At 40.7% G+C, this 23,175-nt stretch overlaps 1 protein-coding gene across 1 annotated transcript; it reads left to right on the forward strand.

The window, feature by feature from the left end:
- Positions 1-953: 953 nt before the first annotated feature.
- LOC104277277 (chromosome unknown open reading frame, human C16orf45) lies at positions 954-21,910 on the forward strand. Its single transcript, XM_009873862.1, has 5 exons — positions 954-1,071; positions 15,683-15,756; positions 18,303-18,417; positions 20,186-20,268; positions 21,702-21,910. Exons 1-5 carry the CDS (start codon positions 968-970, stop codon positions 21,812-21,814), a joined length of 489 nt encoding a protein of 162 aa, XP_009872164.1. The 5' UTR covers positions 954-967; the 3' UTR covers positions 21,815-21,910.
- The last annotated feature ends 1,265 nt before the right edge of the window (positions 21,911-23,175 follow it).

Raw genomic sequence — 23,175 nt, forward strand, 5'->3', positions numbered from 1 at the left:
TTCTGCATAACCATGCCGAGTACATTTTGACCTCCCAGTTTTCCTTTTTAAAATCAAAGCAGCAGGTCTGCTTTCAGGAATATGTCTCTATTTGGGTACCAAACCATGCACGCACTCTATATTTTTTTAGTCTCTAAATTCTTGTTCAGAATGGAGGCCAAGTATGGTGAACCCTTGGAATAAGGTTTTTCAGAGGCAAAGTTATTCCTCCCCAAATCCACCTTCTATAAATTAGTTCCTTCCTTCACCTTCAATGTACACAGTTCCTAGGCCAGTTTCTCTCTGGATCAAAAGAGGTAATACATCAATTATAGAGAAATAACCATAGAAGGACCCTGGCCTTACCAGCTGCCAAGTAATTACTACAAAGTGCTGTTTGTCTCCTCAACAGATTTCAATTCCCTTTGAAGAATTAGACCTTACATCATTTCTAATCACATCCTTGGCTCCTCTCTAGTGGGTCTGGGCTTTAGCTGTTAGTCAAGCTGAGATGGAACGGCGTGAAGAGTTCTAAGAATTAAAGATGGGAAACTGTCATCAGTTTATGTCACCTGCACTTGCACCAAGGCAGGACTCTTCAGACTTGCATGTAATTGCTTTGAGTGAATTTTCTAGCCCTCTGAGGCTGTTCTTTGAAAGTTTGTAGTGATACCAGTTAAGGAACGGTAGCTATAGTTATGGCTCAGGATTCCTCAGAGGTATGAGAGATTCTGACTAACAAAATATCTATCACTTTGGCTTAGGGATTCTTTCACGTCAAAATGGTTATGTTGAAATTAATAAGCAAAACAATAGAGAAAACAGTTAATGTAGCATTCAGCTAGAATATTCTTTACTACTTGCATTAATTACCCCATAGCTAGATAGCTCTGTGATTAAATTTACACCTCTAAAAAAACCCCATTAAGACAGTTTGACTAATTCATTTTCTTTGCTTTCACACACAGATCACCTTGACATCATTTCAATGGCTGAAACAACAATGATGCCTGAGGAAATAGAGCTTGAGATGGCAAAGATCCAGAGACTTCGGGAAGTCTTAGTCAGAAGAGAATCGGAACTCAGGTTTATGTAAGTATCAATACTTCTGGGAAAACACTATGCAAAATTAATCAAAATAGGAAAGAACGCTATTTAGAAGACTTTTATCTGCTTGACATTTTAAAAGGAGGAAAGATAAAGAGCATCCCAGTTGGATGAATGCTTGCAAAATGCCACTGGGAAATGATTTTTGTAGTTGCAAAGGAAATTACCTTTTTTATTCATCACCTTTTCTATTCAGCATGATTTGCAGAAGACATTAAAGGGATCTATTACTTACAAAAGGAAATTTTAGCAAAGTTAAGTGTCTACAGAGCGTATTTTTATACCTGACTTTAGTCCTTTGTGGGAACGATATTTGTCTGAAGAAAATACCAACAGGTAGGGGATTCCTAATGCAGGCTGTGTTCCTCACTCATTAGTGGTCGTAGGTGGCTCATGTCACAAGAGAGCACACTGTCTTTTGGACTAATAGCAGCCAAGATTTGACATTTGCTAAATGGAAGCCATTAAGTTATGAACGCAGAACACATTTTGATGCATCAAACTAAATAGCAACACTCAAAGAGAGACTTTTCAAAACTGCCATGAAGCATAGGAGCCTCAATGAAGGTCAGTGAATATCAAGGCAGTTCTGATGATGAAGTCAATAGGTTTTACATTCCTAAATCACTGAATTCAGAAGACTAGGACTTACTAGTAAGTATATTATTTTGAAGTCCCATCTGTCTGTGAGTACCTGAAACTAACACCGCTTTTGCTGACAGGCCAGGAACCCCAGTAGATCTAAATTCTGTTGAACCCAGACCTTTGGCATTAATGAAGCTACAGTAGCCTGAAAAAACTCACTTGCTCTCTTTTCCCCTTAAAGTACAAAGATAGGACTGGTACTTTAACCCTTACACCTGGAGGTTAATTTCAGTGCCTGTCTTATACTGCCACAAGTTGAAAGCCTTACCCACAAACATCACAGACATCTGCCTTTGAGTATTATCCCAGGAGAGTTCAGCCCAGAATCACTGCTTAGACACCATTGGAAATAAGGACTGGTACTAGTGACACCGACCTTTAATAATGCTGTAGTGATACAAATAAACAGGAAAGGTTTTGTCACACCTGCTCCTTGTAGTTAAATAACCGTTTGGTTATTGGCTTTATTGACATACATTTAATCCTGAGAAGCCCCGTCATTGAACCCTGCAATTCTCTTGACATTTTCTTTATCAAACAAAGCACTAAAATAAACTGCCCCAGTGAATGAGACCCAGGGCAGACATCTGCTTGTCAGTGTTTTCACTTTTTCTGTTTGTTCTTGCATCCAGTCTGTTCTTTTTATTTTCTCCACGCTCACACTCGCCACACTCTTTGCTCTGTATTGCCCGGCAGGTGTTTTGAGTAAGGAATGTACCACAGAGGAGCTCGTTTATTGACAAGGGGATATAACTGACGTTATACTCTGCTACGGTCTCTTTATACTCTGCTACGGTCTCTTCCTGCATTAGAAAACATCTAAACACGCTGCCTGGAGCTCCCAAGAGCACTCCCCAGCCGTTCCCTGGCTGAGCGAGGAAGACTCTTCTGAGCGTCCAAGCCTCCAGCAAGTTTGGCCCGAGGTATTGGCGAAGCAGGCGGTGACAGAGGTAGCAACTGCCAGAGATGGCCCCGCTTCTTTCTCTTCTCCAAGTCACGGAAAGCCAAGCTTGCTGCCGCTGGCTTCCGCAGGAGGACCTGAGGTCTGTGCCACTGCCACAGAACCTCTCCTTCCTTCAGCAGCAGCAGCCGAGATGTCGGCTTCTCCAAGGGCAGTCCCGCAGTGCTCGGTGGGGGACACTGCTCACTGAGCCTCGAGGCAGTTAAATTCAGATTGTTAACACCACTGAATGAAATGGTGAGTGAGAGAGCCTATGTCTCTGCCCTGAGATTCTACTTGCAAACTAAGACTGCACCAGTCATGATTTTTCAAGCCTTGTGTATGCTCCCCATTTTTCTAAGCCCGTTTACAACAGTCACGTTCTTCATAGTGGTTCATCAAGTGTGAAACAAAAGGCACCATCTCACACCTGTTCTGACTGTTCCAGAGTTAGAACATGCTTCCCTTGATAGCTCTTAGGAGTCCAAAAAATTGTTTGACTTTACCTCACTTTGAAAAAGTGTTTTTACACTTTATTCCTGACAAGTGAGAAGCGTGTTGCTAGTGATGCCCAACTAACATAGCGACACCTGTTCTTTTCTGGATAGTTTACACTGATAAAGGGGCTCGGTTGCATTTTTCTTCAATGACAAACATCTTGTAATGACAAACATCTTGTAATGACAAATGTCTTTTAATGACCTCTTGCTGAGGTTAACAGCGCGACTCACGGTTCAGCCTTCTGGCAGGACAAGATTCCCCTAAGAATGACCTGTACCACCAACTGCATGAAACTGAGCTGCCTCAGCCCTTGAACGTGTGGCTGCTGACCGGCAGCGCTACACCTACGCTCAGACCACTGAGTTCAAGACCAGGTTTAATGAGAAACAGATCTCAGAATTCTTGTACCTGCTTTAGCTTTTTGTTAAGTTATAACAAAAGGGTAAAACATACGTTCAGTAACGGATAAAAATGTGTGACATGATTGTATTCTCTTTTTGTCCCCTCATGCTGTTAGTAGCAGAGTAGAAATTCTCTTGAGTTCAGCTGGACTTTTTTTAGTTCTTATCAAAGCATGAACATAATGAAGTAATTCTGTGTCATGTACACATCCAGACACAGCTTACATCTCTAGCTACATTTTTAAAATTAATAGTTCATTCTTCTCACCATCTCTCTGTAGGACCAATATTTGTATTCAAGTGTAACCAGATCCTAAAGCACAAAGTGCATTGTAGCTGTGCTAAACACCAAATGAAAACCAACAAAAAAACCAAAAAGGGAAATAAGCTTGAGGGCTTGTGCTCTGAGTGTATCACCAACCCCAATGGTGGCCGTGGCTCCCTCCTGTCAGAGGTTCACAGCTCGTCAGCTTCACTTACATCAGCAGCTACCACAGCTCTTCACAGCACAGACACTCTGTTAAACAATATTCACACTCACGAATAAGAAAACAAAACACTGTAAACTAGACCCGGAGCTGATGGAAATTGGAGCAAGCTCGTCCTCTGTTAGAGCGATGCAGATTTATTTGTGGAAGGAACTTGCTCTAAAACTGCTAATTGAAGTTACTGTTTTTCTTGAAGAAGATGCACAAGGAAAATTGAGATACGATAATAATAAAACTCACTGTAACTGATGTTTGAAACAGCTCTGCAACAATGCATGTCGTCTTTAACTGTTCTGTCAACATTTCGCACAAACAAATGCAGTAGCCATAAAATAAGGGCATTTGGTAGACAACTGTTCCAGGTTAGCGTATCGGCGAGTACCGAATAACCCAAAACCAGAAAAACAAAGCAACTAAAAAACCCACTCTTTCAAGGTCTGGATGCTCAGTGGACCTGGATCCGATTTGCATTTTTCACACTTCTCTGTGTGAACCGCTGAAAATGTCTCCTGCTGATACATGAGATAATTGATAATGTAATATTCTTTCAGGCAGCTCCTGAGCTGTGATCTATACAGCAACATGAACTCTGTAGCAAAACATAAATACAGCTTTCCTTGCTTTGAAAGTTAAGGTACTGAGGCCTTATTTTTACCATAATAATACTATGAGGTCCATATTCCCTGTCCCTGCTGAACAAAGTAACACCAATGACTAATGAGGTCTGTAGGACAGCAAAAGGGATAAAATGAGAAATGTTGCTCCTACGCCACTACAGGAATATTACATTACAGTATTCACTGTGGGTAACACTTCGTTATCTAAATAAAATCTTTTCTGAACAGTTCATTGTTGCTAAAAGCTTCAGACGAGTCACCCTGTAGGGGTGAAAGAAAGAGTGGGATGGTGAAGAAATAAAAGCCAGATTCTTGATCATCATTATGATTTCAAAGCTGGTCCTAAAGTATTTGAGAATTGGGCAGTGGGATTAAACTCCAAAATAAAAGCATTAGACTTAAAAAGTGGTGTTCAAAAACCATATAAAACTGTATGTTGATGTTTTTCTGAAACATATTCAAGCAGGCTATCTCATCTGTTAGCCTATGGCTATCAAACACACTGTTAGTTCAACAGACCCAAAATTAAAGTGAGGAAAATTTCAAGTATATTTAAACAGATTTCACATACATTTATGTCATTAAGTATCATGTTAAAACATCACAGCTTGTTTTTTCATTTTATGAATTTCCTCCCACCTCTTTGCAAGTCACACTGTGAATAAGCAAGTTGTTTTGTGCTGTAGTGGATATTAAAATTACTCACAGTCTTCGCTCTGGGCCATCAGCAGAAAGGCTAAGCTCCTCAGGAAGCAATTTTCCACCTTTAGAAATAGATTTGGACACCCAGTCAGCAACAGCACCTCACGCAATACTGAAGTTAGTCACCAGGTAAGAGACCTCACTTGCCGGCAGGTTTATGATTCTGGTTACAGAAGGTAAAAGGCAGCAAAAATTCTTTTAATAAGGGGTACACTTTTAAAGTTCAGACGGAGTCCCTCACAGGGGCCCTTCCGCCGCAGAGCCCTGCAAGGCCGCACCAGCCGCTCGTCCTCACAGGTGAGTGAGCCCTGTGGCTGCCTGAGACAAAATGGCCGCCATGCTGCAGCAGCGCAGCCACACGAGACAAAATGGCTGCCCCAGCAGTGGGGCCATGGCAGCAGCCCTTCCCTGGACACCTACCTTCCTTTTACAACAGCTCTGAAGGACTTTTTTCCTTCCTCACAAGCTCTCTGGGCTCCCTTTATCGTCTGCTGGATAGTGACCACCTCCAGTGACCCTGGCTCCCGTGGGGGGCAATGGAGCACTGATGAGTCTGTCCTGGAGGCCTTCGTGGAAACTGGGGGAAATATGGATGCACGTGCCCTCCACCTGTCCTTCAGTAAAATCACTCACTGCTTAGAGCACCCTGTACCCCGGTCCAAACCTGAACTCACTGTTTACGGAGCACAGCTCTGAAAATTAAACTGTATGCCAGACATGTACTGCCAGCTTCCAGAAACTGCATCATTCCTGACTGGTGGATGAATCAAGTATGTACTAGTATCGATCAAAATTATTTTAAAATTCAGAAGATATCTTTAAGAAGGTGTTGCAAATTGTCCGCATCTCTGTACCGGGCCAACAAACCATGTCCATAGCCCCACAGAGCAATACGTAATGTTTTTTAGTGACAGACCAATACTTTACTGTTGAAGGAGAATATCTGTGTTTGCTCTTAGACAAATATAGATATTTCTGTAGTGTGCTGAGCACTGTGTTAAAGAAAACTTCCCCAAAATAGTGAACATTCAGTGAGAACAGTGGAAACAGGATTTAACCTGTTTAAAAATGAAACATCAGAATTTTTTAGTGAACACTACAAATATTCATACAGTTTCCATACACGTGATTTTTCTCTCTTCTGTGCTTTGCACTGCTTTGTTGTCATTTGTAAGCTCTTTTGTCTCTGCTTGCAGACAGAAGTGGAAATTCCTTCCTGGTATACTAAATACAATGTGACACCTCATTTCAGTATTTAAAGACTAAAGCACTAAAGATACATTTAAACCGTGTAACTTTGTGGAATTCTGAAGTGAAGCAAAAACATCCAAGAAACTACAGGTGGCATTTCTGATTTTCAAATTTGTTAGGTTTCGTTATTGCAAAACACAGGTTTTGAATTTCAGTGAGCGGAGCTCAATAAAATTAGATGTCTGACAGCATGTTCTTAGCCTGTCCCCTGAAATATTTTTATTTGAAAAGGGAAGTGGCTGAACTCTTTTATCTATTTAACAGATTACACGTTATATACCACAGTGAAATAATTAATCTTGTAATGTATACTTTAAAAGAGGCCAGCTTTCTGGTAATTCTTGTTTTTCTCTTTATCAGTCACAGAATCATAGCATGGTTAAGGGTTGGAAGGGACCTTGAAGATCATCTAGTTCCACTCCCCTGCTGTGGGCAGGGACACCTCCCACCAGCCCAGGTTGCTCCAAGCAACGGCCAACCTGGCCTTGAACACTTCCAGGGAGGGAGCATCCACAGTCTCCCTGGGCAGCCTGTTCCAGTGCTTGTACAAAGTGCAATATGAATAAATAACGCAAAATCAGCTGAAGCAATCGATTAAGAGGTCATGATGTTTCTGAGACCTCAGTGCAAATTACAAGTCAGACACTAGTCTGTGTAAGCCTGTCCTTTGTTTTGCTTCGGGGTGCTATTTGCTCCTTTGAAAAGAAAAGGCGGATAGCTAAGGCAGCTGTGTTCATCATCTCCAGGAAGTCTGTACTATTTCCAGCTGAATACCTGCTTGCTATGAAGAATTACCTGAAGTTTACATGGAACCAATTTTCAGATTATAAAATCAAGCCTTCCTCAATGCCACAATTTGGACTGTGCAATCACATTTTAGCTCAGGGAACCACAGTCACAGCAGAACAGATGCACTGTGATTTGCTCTGTAATTACATTATCAAATTCTGGTTTTGTCTCCAGACCCTACCTCACTTAGTGCCCAGGACAGACCTCCTCAGGATATGTCAAGGTTACGTAGCAATTATGGCTGTTTGGAGCATCTCTATTCTACTGATATTGCGAAATTTCATAAAATTATGACAGGAGCTGTTGTGACCCTTTCTAGCCAGCCGAGGAAAAGAAAATGTAGCTTAAAGCCATCATATGCTGTCTCCAGCTCTTCTGCGTTTATTTTCATAAACGCTGAGGACTCAGCATGTATTGATACGAAAGAGACAATATGTACAGAAAAGCATCAGCTTTTAGCTAGCCAACATTCCCCCTCATTTGCTTCTCAGGCTTCTCTCAGCTCATTTCTTAAAATATTCTCTATAAAAAGAGTTCTGGGTCAAACTGTAATTTTTCAATCTGTCTTTGCTGTTAAGGAAAGCAAACATATCACTTCAGAATATGCACTCTCTCCCTTTCTAATTCTCCTGTCCCACTTCCCTGTTTTAATTTCCTGGTGAGATAACAGAACCAAAAAGCTGAGGAAGCTGCTCAGGCAGTATCCTCCTCTTTGCACATTTAATCTGTTACTGCTGTGGATACTTGTGTGTGGTTTTGGAAGCAGTTTAGGATTCATATCACTGGAGGGCATGGAAATTTACTGTGCTGTAAGATACGGTTGTAAAAACGAGTATTAGCTCTGTTAGCTGACAGAGGAGACAGACAGCAAAACCTCAGATCTCTGTACAATATAGAAACACATCCAAATTGAACCTCAGAATCATTTATAGTGCAAAATTCAGGCATTCTAATTATATTAGCATACTCTGATTCAGTAAGTATTAATAGCATAGGTGAGATCTTATCACCCACAGTTACTGCCTATGCCTGTGAATAAAAAAGGCATGGAGTTCTTATAAAATAGCATCATGTCATCGAGAAGCTTGCTTCTTGGGAAATCTGCCAGTGCCTGATACTGCTGGCTCTCCAGATGGAGAGCAAACACTGAAGCCAGCTACGGTGGGTGACCTTGAACTAAAACTGTGGAAGGTGCTTCCACCTGTGATAGCTGTTATGGGAGTGGTTATTTCTGCCACGCAGGTGATATTGAATGGCACTTTTTTTAATATACAGGAAATATAAGATGTAAAATAGTTAAGATCTATTAGATTGTTTTAAGAAATTAATGAAAATTTTACTTACATCATTAGACTTGTTTTATCTGTTAAAATAATATAAATTTAACACACAGTATTTGCTTAATGTCTATGGTTATTATATTGGTAAACTAATACTGTGAAAAAGTCAAACGCAACTCCATATCAGCTTAGCAGAATTAAAATCGGTCATTGTGTTTGTACACTCTCACTGCACACAATTAGATGACTCCCTCTTCTCCAGAGTGCTCATAATATCTACATCATCCAAATTCTCCATAGATCCATTCAGGTTTTTAGACCATTTTACTCTGTTACATTTGCTTATTTATAATCCCAGGAACAATTACCTTTTATGTAGGTAAGTTTGCTGCAACTTGATTTTGTCCTGGTAATAAACTCACACAAACATTCCCACAGCTTCATTCGCTGTCCAGAGCACAGAACTGATCCTGGGTTTGGCTTCTTTTCTTGCTTCCACTCAAGCTCTTTTGCTGCTGTGACAGAGATGTACCCATTACGAGTAGTAGTAGAGGTGGGATAATCAAGTACTGGTCATTCTACATAATGTTAGAATCTCAGAAAGATTTGTAGTCCATATCTAAGGACAATAACACATCAACAGATGTCAGATGGGACTCACACCTTTACGTCTTTCGCAGCATGCACAGCACATTGCTATTTTAAAGTACAAAAAGGGATGTCTGCTGATTGCCTGGCTTTATGCAACCACTGCAAAGGGAAGCAACATCAAGCTACACAAGATCAGCAGAAGTGACAGGTTAATTCCTTTGGTAATGATGGCCTTCAATAAACCATGAATCTCCTAGACTCGCAGGAAGCGGGAACATGAAACAGTCTCTCATTACTGCCTAAACTTGAAAAGTAATACTGAGCTACAAAGCCTGCTTCTGTGGCGTGTTTCCCTTCTGAAGTGAGAAAAGGCATCACCCTGGGTAAGGGTGAGAGGGAGGGAGAGTGTAAAGAGATAAACAGGCTGCCTCATCACAAAAAATAAAACTACCAGACCAGTTGAAATAAACCATGTGCATGAGTTGCTTTTACATGCAGTCTTCTGTATGCTGCTGCAATGGGGTTAGATACTTCTAGATCTGTTTATGGTATGTTTTTAGACAAATTAACTTAGCCGGGTTTTGCCATGTGGAGAAATATTCCCCTCCACAGTGGGCTACTTCCAGGAAAGCTCCTCTTGTGACTATTAAAGATGACAGTAAAACTTCATAACTGGCAGAGGAGATGGGTAAGCTCAAGAGAATTTAACAATGTCTGTGAGAATGAAATACAGGCAGCTTCTTCAGAGACTGTTCTGAATTTCTGTGAAATATGTCTTAAATATGACCTCTAGGGACTGAGATTTTCAAGTCCTGCCATCTTCGTTGTTTGAAACGACAGCTGAATCACAGCATTACTTTGCAAGTTGCAGACCAGTGCTTCTATCCGCCATTCTTCCATCAGAGAGCACTTTTAACAAGAAAAGATGGATGCATTTTTTAAATAGTTAATCATAGGACTTTAGATTTGTAACCTGACCTGCCAAGCAGGCTGGTCAGCAATCTGTTGTCTTAATTGCCAGCTCTGTGTCTTGCAGCCTGAGCAGCACCAGGTGCTGATCTAAATAACAAGGTGATAAACATACGCCATAATGACTCAGAAAGCATGTGCTAATTTCATTAAATGTTGCCTATGATTTCACAGATTTATAATTAGAAGCTTTAAGAAACAAAGAGGAGTTGTTAGGGACAAAATGGAGTCAAATGTAGAAGAGGAGCATACACAAACTTCTTGTTTTCTTCTGCTCCCAGAACACTTGCACTGTTCCCGGTTCCCCACAGCTTTAGCAAGGCCGTGAACACCTGCATTCCTTCCCCAAAGGCAGCCTCCACTGATATCCTCTCCACCTCAGTCCTTATTTTAAGGAATCTGCAGATCAGCAACACTTTACCCATCTCTGTCTGTAGCAATTCTCTTTTATTTCCACACAGCTCTTCACTTCAGGCACCCAACTTTCTCCATCGCTAGTCCCTGCTCTTGGCTAGTGTTCAGCGTGTTCACCTAGTGACACCACTACGGAGATGATCTTATCTCTACATTGACACCTTCTCCAGATACATGTAGCACGTCAACTCATGACTTAACATCACAGACATCTGATTCTTAGGCCATCTCATAGACTGGCACGATCAAAGTCTTCCAGAACTCTAACAATTAGAAGCATTTTACTTCTGAGACAGGAATAAATTAAAACAGGACTAAAAATAACCTTAGTGTCTGCAGACCTTCTTGGAAGGAAACCAGCAAAATCATTCTACATTAATTTTTTAACTTCAGTCACTTAAACGCAATAACATAAAGCCAAAGAATCTCAGACCTACTCTTACAGACATGCTAGAGGGAGCACAGATCTATTTCTAGCTTTGAAAGTCGTTCAGCAAAGGCAACAGCTCTCTAGACACACTGAACTGCTCTGCTCGTTCTGAAAGCAGTGAAAAAGATACCTGATGCTTATTGTAGCTGTTATTAATGGTTCTTACTCTCAAATCTTAAGCATTCAACAAACTTGTTGGCCACCTCTTTTTCTTTGGCTGACCACTAGAAAGAGCATTTAGTGATTTTCCTACCGCACTTTACTCTAATTTTTGCTTTTCTTCCATCCATGGCTCCAGATGGTACCTAAGTCTTACACAAGGAAATCTGGTTTTCTTCCTCAGCTGAAAAGTTAATTTCTGTTGAAACAAAACAAAACACTTCTCTGAGACCAGGGCACAGCTGAACAGGAGGTCTTCTCTCTGTTTCCTTGCCCTGCTCCCCCTCAGTCCAGATGGAGCCTGGCAGAGGTGACTCATGCTGTCACCTCACTTGTGGATCTTACGGGGATGACAGCGCTTCGAGCATTCTTCTCCTGGTAACTGGACCACAGAAACACACACCGAGGCTGAGTCACGGTGCCAGATTACTGCAGACTCTTCCAACCCACTTATTTTCCTGTCGTTTTGCTCACACTGTTTATTCCTTATGAGCTATTTTATCTTTTCTTTGGGCAAACAGAGAGTCTGGTTTTAGGCTTTGATGATACAGCGTGAAATACCAAGAGAGAAAAGAATAATACTTGCTTATATGATATCTCCAAGCATACAGAGGGTTTCTTGCAAAAAGCCATCAAGAAACAGAAAAGCAGAATTGCAGACGGCGTGGCAGGAATACATGAAAGCGTACTGAGAATTCATCCCTAGTTCAATACTATTCCAATTACTCCAGGAATAGATTTGGGCTCTTAATAAGAGAAATGTCGTATCAAATTCATAACTCATGTGCTAAGGAGACGTTTAAAAGAGCTCAGCTTTGGGGGAAAAACTGACATATTCTAACTGCTGTTTGCTTTACTAATGTTTTTTCTACATCAAAAATGATTTCACAGGGACTGGAAAGAATGTACTATATATTCCAGAGAACAGAGAGTTCAGCAAAGGTTGTTTGTATATTGCAAATTTTATGCAAATGTCTCGAGCAGCTTTGCAGAAAACTTAAACAGGCCTGGAGGGTGTAATTTCCGTTCCCTGTGCCACGCTGCATCTGTAGGGAACACTGCGTTGTGCACAGACCAACAACCTCACTGCGCGGCTCTCCTTTGAGAAAAGTACCACGTGCACAGGGAACATAACAGTGCTCTTAAACAAGCTGGACAATAGTCTGTGCAACTTCTCCTCTTGCCCATCTTACACTCCAATAGATGTGACTTATAACCTAGGAAGAGCTGTAGAAGTAGGCTCAGTGTGTTACTCCAGCTTCTCTATATAAGGGTAGGGGACCCAGAGGAGTTTTATTTTCTCCGCTCCACAGATTCCTGCTCTCTGAAGATTCCCCAAAGCTCTTTTTACTTGCTAAAGAGGTCTGATAGTAATACAAATATGCTTTCAGTCAAATCCTGCTGACTACCCAGCTTGCAAATGAGAAATCCACTGGGATTTGATTTTTTTTTTCTTTTGGAAGGAGCATTAGCTTCTCCTGGGCCTCCTGTTAACTGCTTACATCCAAAAGCCAGAGCATAAAGGGGGAAAATAGAAGGTTCACAGTACCAGTACAGACTGGAGGGTCTTCGAAGAGCTTTCTTTCTCAGGAGTTTCTCCTCTTCTTTTTTCTTTGAGGACAAGATGACTCTTGCCTTGGACAGCAATTGTAGCCCTTCATTCAGCATTAATTGTTAGCAGATGTCTGAGGTGCTGTAACTATGCACCTATAGCTTCTGCTTTCATAAAGTCGGATGGATAAAACCTTCAGGTTTTTTTTATGAATATGTCCCATAGCCCTCCTTTAGTCATTTAACCGTATCTTTTTTTTAATTTACTTTTTACCTAATCAGCACCGTGGAGTAGATGAAACAAATACCGTTTGACACAGATGGGAGGAAAGATGTTCCATGTGCTTAGGGGGATCGGTACAGATGGTGGGTTTAGCCTTTGTTCACCATCAGAATGCCCTGGCATACAGAGCTGGCACTCCAGAGAGGGCATCTGGCTCTTGGCTTCTGGAATTCAGATTGTCAAAGAGCTGATACAGCCCTTCAGTACTTGGCCATGAGTTCTTTCCCATGAGTTACAAGGCAGGAACAAAGTTAAGTTCTTAGGAAAAAGAGATGCCAAGAATATACATGGAGGGCTAGCTATATGATCTGCAGTCAGATTTAAATAGAGCCAAAATAATGGGAGGAATTGAAACTACAGTTGCAATACGAGGCCAGTACCTTTACCGCAAATTGAGTGTAGGGACTACTGAACATTGATGATATTGCTCACTTATACCTACTATTTTATTTTAAATTCCTGAAAATCTGAGAGAACCAAACTGATACAGTGAAGTATTTTAATTCAGTTTTCATATCTTCCCAGAATGAAGCCCAATCTATGTGATACAGAACAAAGAATATCCTCTCTGTATGTCTTAGAGATTTCTTTTGTAGAAGTTCACTGTTCTCTTCACTACTTGAGGATTTGGCCCCTAAATATAATTTGATATTTGAATGTTCAATATTGAATATTTCTTACCTAGAAACTGTTGTCCCTGTTAACTGTGGTCGTTTTCCTCAAATATTTTAACACTCATTATATTAATGTGATGCCCAAACCGCATGAACATGGAATGTAAAAGGAGCTGTGAGGCTTGCTCACATCCCAGCACATTTTCAATATTGATTCTCCTGAGAGAAGAGCGTTTAAGACTGTTAATTGATAAAAGTAATTTCAGTAGCATGATTGATCTCCAGAGTAAAACAGGCTTTGCTTGTGATAAGCACAAGTAATAGGGGGAGCCCAAGTAAGAATAATTCTCTATAAACGTCTCTGCCTCCGTATGTCCTAAACACACACAGCAGCAAACCATGGACTAGCCCTCAGGCTAGTACGCTGATGTTCCCAATAATAAAAATAAGTCTTAGAAGACAGATGTATGGTAGGAGAGCACATCTCCAGCAGAGGTGACAGTGGCACCTAAACAAGAAAAAGAGATCAGTAATAAAGACTACTATCAGAGATATTTCACCATCATATTCTAGGAAGAAGTAAAAAGGCAGAATAGCTGTCATAGCACAGTGAAAGTAGAACGGGCAAGATCGAGTTAACCAAAGCAGCAAATAATAAAAGGATCAACCTGTTTTAATAACATGAGCAAAACAGCCGAAGGACAACTCCCTGCAGAGACCTGCATTCCAGACAGAGGCCGCAGGGAGAATAATATGTTGGGTTGTGATTAAAATATTGGGTTTTGCGCCAGAAACACCTACTTGTTGTACTCCTCACTTAATTCAATAATTTGGCAGCATTATCCTTTGCCCACTTGCTCTCCCATACACACACTCATCTTGAAATAGCACCGTGACAGCCCATGTTCAGACAGCACTTGAGCTCCCTTCAGGTGCTGAGGCAGCAGGCAATCCACCCTTCAGGCCCAGGGTTATGAAACAAGGACTTGGAGACCTGTGGGCAAGGATAGTGTTGGTGACATCCAAGTCAAATAATGTACAATTAATCACACGAAGGCTGAGCTTGTATTCTTCAGAGTGTCATTTCAAAATGGAAGCCTCTCGTGCAGCCCTCAGAACCGACACCTGAGCCCTGGCTGCCAACACAGCCAAGACACTGAAACAAAACATTTGCCAGGAAGCTAACGCAGAAGTTTGCTTCCAGGGGTGTAATTCAGCATAGCAGCTCTCAGAGTAGGTATCAGGTTCAGTAAGAACTGAAGGTACAGTTTCTGCTAATGTTACAGATTTTTTTTTTAGCTGTCTCAGCACTAGTGGACTTCCTGCACAGATCAAGGATTTGACACATTCCTATCAACCATGCAAGACATTCACTCAAGGCAGAAAATCTCAAAACAGATAGATGTCAAATCATAGCAGTTTCCAGATCTTTGGTATCAGAGCTAAGTTATTATTAAGATCACAAAGAAGGTTGGTAGCAGACTATAAACCTTGTCTTGGCTGTGCCAAATAACGTATTGGCTTCTGCTGCCCCTTCCCAGGCTCCCTGTTATTCTCGCCCTTGCTCTTTTCCACAGTGAATGCTGTTGCTGCAGTATGTGCAATATGGCACACCTATCTGTGATAACAAAATACGCAGCTGTCTGTTCCAGAATGTTCAGTGACATTCAGGGAAATAAAAGGCCTCTGGAGTAGTCTGTCATGACAGATAAGACGTGCACAAAAATTAGATGCCAGTAAGACAAGTAATCAAGTGCTCAGTGGACATTTAGTATTAAATACCTTTATGCTCCCTGTTAAAATTGGTGAATGAACGGTATCAGTAACCCAAGGTTGAAGCTCTGCATTTCAAGCTGATGCACAGGTCCCAGGCAAGGGACAAAATCGTAATAGTCACATGAGGTCTGGCCAGTCTCATCAATACAGGATGGAGCTTGCATGTCTCTGACCACGCTTTTTCTGTTTCTGCAGGATGGATGACATCCAGCTGTGCAAAGACATTATGAACCTTAAGAAAGAGCTGCAGAGTTTGGTAGCAATCCCAGGTAACAGCTCTCTCTAACCCAATATTAAGATAATGCTTGGGTGATACGTGGGAATGGTGTCAGGAGTACACTCTGCCCCTAACAATCAGAAATCCCCCCAAGGTTGAGTTCCATATCCCTCTTCTCTAGGCCTTATTTTTTCCTTCCTATCTTCAGCTCTATCGGTTTTTTTCATGCTCTATTTCATTGCTCCCTTGGCAGCAACCCTGCAACTATCACTCAAAGTACACATTGCTTAGTTCTTGCACTCCCATGGCAATCTCAAGGGAACCAAGTGGCACAGAGGCTGTCAGCTAGAAAAGACAGAGTGCTGAGACACCTGGGGTAAAAGGGAGAAAGGATTTAGAACCATCACTGTGAACATGATTGGTTTTTCCCTAGATATACCAATTCATTGTCACACCTCTAGTTAAATATACCCTCTAGAATAAATTAAAATGGGTTTCCACAAAAAGCAAGGGGCAAGTCTGCTTTGTGTTTTGCTTTAATTCTCTGCAAGTTCACTGCTCTGAGGAGAGACAGAGCTGTGGGCAGTTTTGCAGCCCTCAGTTCCAAACTCCAGCTGAAATCAATGAGGAATCCAGACAGCAGCTTCTCTTTAGCACTTTGCAAATCTCAGACTGTGGAATTAAGGATTCACAGTTCCAGCAGCACCACCTTTTGGCAGATGCACAAGAATTTTTTTGTCTTAACAAAGACAAAGAAGGTGCAGGCATTCCCACAGAACCCAATGCTGACATAGCATATGTCTAACCTAGAAAAACACTTTCCAGAAATGGGTTCATTCGTAACATCTTTATCATAACTTTCCTGTCAGTATACAGATTTGTATAGAAAGACTTGCTCTTCGGTTTCTGTAGATGTGGTTTAGCCCATTTCAGTAGACATGGGATCAGTCTTTTTAGTACACAGAGTATGCAGAACTTGGCCACAACTCAGGATGCTTATATTTGGCAGGCAGTTTCCTGAAGGATATCATAGAATCATAGAATGGCCCAGGCTGGAAGGGACCTTAGAGATCATTTTAATCCGGTCTCCCTGTCGCCAGGGACGCCACCTCGGCAACACATGGGGACCAAACAGGATTTGAACCTGCGACCTTGGCGTTGTTAGCGCCACACTCAACTGACTGAGATCATAGGGAGCACATCTCCATCTGGGAAGAGGATAGATTGAAAGGAAGTAGAAAGTAGCTTCTGCCTTCAGAAGTAAGAGGAGATCTGTTACTCCACAGATGTAAAGAGGTAAAGCAAGAACGAAATCAGTGATTTCTAAGCATTCTCCTTTTTTTCTCTGCTGCAAATTCTGCATTAATCACAGGAATTCTCCATATGGATTGATGCAGAGGTCCTGAAATTTCCATAGCAGTCAGTAACCACTTTCCTGTATTATTTCTAAAAGATAAATCCCAGAAAATATATCCCAGATAAAGCAGCCTTATTATATTAAAAAATTATTTCCTCTGCCACTAGCAGACCATAATTTAAAATTCTCCAAGGAAGTATGACTCTTCTGAGATTTATTGCAGAAATTCCCAGCAGAAGGGAAGAAGCCCATGATCCCAAATTAAGCTGTACTAAACAATTATTTTTGAATGTCTGATATATAAGATATTTTAAGCAGCTAAATAAGTTCGATGAGCAGACATAACAGCTCAGATGCATCAGACTGCAGGCAGCTTGCCCTTCTTCCCACAACTCTTATTACACTTGATTTTACGGTTCTTTAAACACAGTTCTGCTCAAAACCAAAATTCTTGATTTAATGCAAAGTGTCTTCTCAGCTAATCAAAATTTTCAGCTTCTTGAGGAAATACATGGGCAGGGATTTGCCTCTGGCTTTCTCATCTCTGCTCTACTTGCTAGGTTTGCATTTGCTTTATAACCTTAAACTACAGCTCTGTAATCCCTAACATCCCTGAATTTTAGTTTGTGACAAGCGTATCTTTCATGTCACAAAAATAATTGTTTATAGACAACCTCATCATTACAGACTGGCCAAATAAAGATGACATATACTACTCAGATTTCTGAAGCACAAGGAACACTTTATTTTCCCACATTTTACAATTGAGGCTGTTTGTGTGGATATGCAGCTCGCCTGCCTTACCAGTAGAAAAACGTTGTAGGCAACAGCCAAAGCTGTCATGAAATACAGAAAAAAATGGTTCCTTTTGGTGTGGTCTCATCTTTCCTGAGGTCAAAGGGAATTTGTACCATGGATTTTGATGAAGTTTTCTGGACTGTCTTCTTAGAAAAGCTCTTAAAAAAAATTCAAAGCAATGTCTTGGAGAGTAATGTAATATTCAAAGTAGGCTTGGCAAGCCCCACAGTCTCCAGACCATCAAGCTGATGAGACACAACAAGGGTAAGCTGCAGAGAGAAAAAGAGGCAAACAGAAAAGTTGCTGGGGTTGTGGTGGATCAGGTCTGAAGAACCATTGACTTCAATGAGCAATTCATTCTTAGACAACCATGATGTCTCAACACCCCCTGCTCCACTCCCTAAAATCCAAAGTAACAGTCTCTTTCTTTTGTTTTTGACCAGAAAAAGAGAAAACAAAGATGGAGAAGCAAAGAGAGGATGAACTGATTCAGAAGATCCATAGACTTGTACAAAAAAGAGATTTTCTTGTAGATGATGCAGAGGTGGAGCGATTACGGTAAGAACAAAAAGCGACTGCTTTGTGACATTTCACAAGTCTAATACTACACTGGAGTGAGTGACAGAATTTACATCGGTATTAGTGAGAGTGAATTGGTCCTTTAAACAACTTGACAATTTAAAAGCTCCTCCCAGTTCCATAGAAAAAAACATTAAAACTATGTTAATGCAATTCTGTGGCTCTTTATCCCATTAACGATTCAGTCATCTCATGACTACAGCAGGGTTTGGTCTCTTAGTTTCCTACCAGAAAGTATCTGGGCATTTGCCATTAAAAAGAGAAGGATTTTTGCTGCGACCAGAGGATCCTCTTTGCATGAGAAGTAGACGTGAAATGGAGTCCTGCAAGAGGCATGTTTGTTGGCTTCTAAAATCTGCCTTTTTTTTTTATTATTTTTTAAAGTTGATGTGGCCAGGGTTTATTTATTATTACTATTCTTACCCTGCAATTGCTATCACGGTCTAACTTAAAGCATTAGCAAGTTCAGAATGGTTTCATCTCAGTATCTTAGCCCAAAGTTGTAAGAAACTTGTGGTCTTCCTCAAAAGTTCATTTCCAGCTGTTGCACCAAGATCCCAGCACTCTATAAATAGCCAGAGCTTTGCTATTATTTCTCCTGTCTCTTCTAACAGTAAAGATGCAGGGCTCATCAATCCATTTATCCTAGATGACAGTATCTCTTCCAACACATTTGAATTCTAAGCAAGGAAAAGACAGGAGAAGAAAGCTTGCCAGAGTCCTGCAGCTGATCAAAGAGAGCTGGCCAAAGGCAGCAGCTGACAGGAAGCCTGAGCCTGTAACGCAATCCAGAGCTCTCAACTGCTATTTCAATGTGCAAATCACAAAAACCTCAGCAGCAGCCAGACAATGCAGAAGTCTCATTGTAGGCTGCTGAAAATGCACTGCTGTGCACATTAGTGTCAGTTCACATCTGCACTAAAACCCAAGGGTTTTCTTTAAAGCTGTTGATAATAAAGGCTGCTCTTCCTCTGAGATACTCAGTCAGTGCACTCAATATTTAAGTAACAAAACAGCAAAGAAACCAACACGGAAATATCATTAATAGATACAATCAAAGTTAGCAAAATAATCTTTTTATTTTGGGGCTCATGCTGTCAATATTGAAGCTAAGAAATCTGCTTGGTTTTGGCAAATACTAACAGCAGAAGAACATGAGATCTGGTCTTTTGTCTAAGCAGTATGATCACAGCAGTATAGAGCCTCTGCTTTCCTTTGTAGAGGAAGCATCATGAAACACTTGTGAGGCCAACTTGAGGGGGCTGGTTAGCTCAGTCAGTTGAGCGTGGCGCTAACAATGCCAAGGACGCGGGTTCGATTCCCATTTGGTCCCCATGTGTTGCCTGATCTACTCGAGAGGTGGTGTCCCTGGCAACAGGGAGGCTGGATTAAAATGATCTCTAAGGTCCCTTCCAGCCTAGGCCATTGTGTGATTCTGTGATACCTGGTACACTATGGTTTAAATCCACTGACTAGGGAATATAGTGAATCCAGACTATGAGACAAGTAAAGAACCTTGGGGAAAATTCCATTTCCAAATTCTACGAGAAGTTTGTTACTGTTTTCATTTAGGCAAATACTTGACTCTTTCATAAGCTGCAAAATTAAGTGTTTTTAAAAAGAAGAAATAAGTGAATTGTTTACTAGTGATTTGATTCTAGCTACTCTAGCTTTTACTGTCCCATTTACAGAGAAAACATTGTTATTTCTCTAATGGATTTATTTTCCCTTTTTGTTTTTCCACCAGAGAGAAAGAAGAAGACAAAGAGATGGCTGAATTCCTTCGCACTAAGTTAAAACCCTTAGACAAAGCAACACAATCTCTTACAAGTGAGTTCCTAAACATTAAGAAAATCAACTGGAAAAGCTCTAAAGATAACTGGATAAAAGAGCATTTTCAAAGGCCATGGTGGGCCAGTCTCTGCCAAAAGCCAGGTTACTCTAGCTACATCACCCTGAGAGTGTCAGCAATCGCTGGCCACTTAGAATTCAGATGCCTAATTACCCATTTAAAATGGCATCCAGGTCACCTATGGTCACTTCAGAATTGCTTTTTATGTTTCAAAGATGCAAAGTATATTTGAATACACATTGCCACGACCTGGTTTTGTAAGCAGTTAGATTTTTTTTTTTTGCCAAGCATTTTCCCATCTGTTCTGCAAAACCAACTGGAAAAACACTCTTAAGATATACGCTAGGATACATGGAAGCAAAGTTTGCCTGTTTTAGTGCAGACTAGATGGAAACTAGAGGAAAGACTTCAAACTTCCACAGCTGCCCTAAATTTCTTACATCTTACCAGCATAAACAGGCTTTTCAGGCACCTCAACCCAAACCACTTATGGACAGAACTGCAAACACACTAATTTCTCAGAAATTAAGATGATTACAGGATCCCTTGGGAAGGTTTTAGCTGCAACTTTGAAGCAAAACACTCACAGCCTGAACTCTAAAAGTTAAGAGATTGATTTTGACCTGACTGAGCTCTTAGGGAGGGAGATAGTCAGTGAAAGTGATAGTGAGAGTGGTGTCTGTCTTAAAAGGTGAATCTGATGCACTGCTGAAGAGGTTTGTATCCAAATACACTGCCATTTTGCACAGATCAAGATCTTGCTGAAGAGTTTCCAGAGGGATGTGGAATGCCTGTACAAGACTGTACAATGTCTGTACAGGACTGATAGAGATATTTTAAGATACATCACTAATTATTTATGCCCTTTTAGTTACAGGGAACATGACTCATTTCCCTTGTTAGTTTGCTTCATGTCACTGCTTTTAAATGCATGTTAAAGCTAAAAAGATTCTTCTCACCCTGAAAAATAAAAATACTTGTTCTCCAAATTACAACATCCAAGTTGATGAGAGAATAAACTCTAGCAGTGTTTTTGTTCTTCAGCTCCTTAGTTGTTGGGGTTTGAACACAGTCAGCTGGCTTTCTGTTATCTGACACTATTGGGCCTGTTACCTGACACTATTGGCTATGACCAGGGACACCTGGTTTGAAAAAGACACAAAAAGTTTACCTCCCATTGAGACATCTGAATTTTTTAGCCCATCTTAACTTCCTTCCCTGAAAAGATAAGATTTCCTGAGCAGTCTAAATCCACATTCCAGCTTGGTTATTACCCAAGTGTTAGATGTATTATTCAAACAAGAGTGGGGATAAGGGGCAGCAGGAAAGACTTGTATTCTTTAAGCCAGAAGTTGGAAAAATTATTGTTGGATCAGCTCTTGGTTTTAATGGTGTCTTTTGAACATTGCAGGCAGCCCAGCAGAAAAGAAGGCAGAACCTCCTCCAAGCAAGCCCACCATTGCCAAGGCAGGATTGGCTATTATTAAAGATTGTTGTGGGGCCACACAATGCAACATCATGTAGCTCTGGGCTCTCTACCACGTTTGTCTTTCCAAATATTTTCATTGAATGAAACTGCAGGGTGAGGGGAACAACCAGTGTCCCACTAACAGAATCGAGAGCAACTGGTCCAACAGTATATATGGAATGTACAGTGGCAGGTTCTTCACCGTTGCATGGATCACTCAACACGCATGCCGAAAAACAAAAGAAATCTATATAGTGGCTGTCCAGTGACCAGAAAAGATCTGTAGTAGAGTCAACAAAAACACACCAGTGATAGAAGTGTATTCAAAGAGGGTATATTTCATCCAGTGAGGTGTAAATCAACAATTTTAATAGGCCATCACTTTGTAGGAATTGGTTGTACACTTCTCCCCCTTGACAAAGAGCACTCAAATTGCTGAAATAGCCCATTTTAGCTACTGTTCAAAACAAAAGCCACAAGTAGCAATGCTGTATAAAGGGCAACAAACAGATGAAGCAACTTTAGGATAACTGATGTTGCATACAAAATAGTTACCAAACTAGTCTGATACTCAGCTACTTTGCTGCGGAGTTTCATTTCCAATTCTTCCTAAAGAGTGAGGATTAGTGACAAGGATGCTGCAAGTAGAAATAGATTTTTATATCCCATATGACTTCTGAATTACTTAAGTCAAATGAATACTGCTTGCACCAGGGAAACTAAGTCTCTGATAAAACTTTAGGAAGCACAGCTACGGTAATCTGCAAATAGACAATGTAGCCCAAAGCTGGGTCATTTCTCTTTTAGATCTTCACTTCACATGGAGTCCAGATAAATACTCACCCAGAATGTTTCATCCGCTATTAGAAGCTACATGCAGTATGCAGTTACATATCACTGGTAGGTTGCTGGGAGGAGAAAGGAAGACAAACAAAATTTAACTAAAACAATGCTTAAAACAACTATTAGTTACATATTTCATGACCATAAGAAATACAAACAATCAAGCATAGGAAGATATTAGCCACCCAAGACAAACTTACTACAAGACAAATACATAAATACAGAAGTAGATATTTGTGGTAGGAAAATCACATTCTTCGCAAAATGGGTTTCAAAATGAGGGAAATACAGAAAGACTTACCTGTGTTTCACCATTAAATGTGTTTCTGGTCTCTATGCAGATTAAGCCTTGTGGAATCTTTATATTAGCTGTCAGTAGCTGGTTTGTCTGTGTGATGGTATTCCATATAAATGTACTGTGATAGGTGTAAATAATAAAATAAATGTACATGGATCTAATGTGAAAAATCTCAGGCTTAGAACTAACAAACAGATAGCAAAAAGTTCCTAAAATAAAAGTTTTCCAAGAGTAACTTCCATTTTGTGAAGCCAGCAAAGTGAAGTGTGCACCGAT

The sequence above is a fragment of the Apaloderma vittatum genome, unplaced genomic scaffold (assembly GCF_000703405.1).
Source record: "Apaloderma vittatum isolate BGI_N311 unplaced genomic scaffold, ASM70340v1 scaffold12277, whole genome shotgun sequence".
Lineage (NCBI taxonomy): Eukaryota > Metazoa > Chordata > Aves > Trogoniformes > Trogonidae > Apaloderma > Apaloderma vittatum.

Bases quoted from the DNA above. Each gene is read 5' to 3' on its own strand.
- LOC104277277 (XM_009873862.1), top strand. From the start codon at position 968: ATGGCTGAAACAACAATGATGCCTGAGGAAATAGAGCTTGAGATGGCA. The intron at 15,757-18,302 runs GTAACAGCTCTC...GTTTTTGACCAG, and splicing joins GAGTTTGGTAGCAATCCCAG to AAAAAGAGAAAACAAAGATG. The intron at 20,269-21,701 runs GTGAGTTCCTAA...TGAACATTGCAG, and splicing joins AGCAACACAATCTCTTACAA to GCAGCCCAGCAGAAAAGAAG.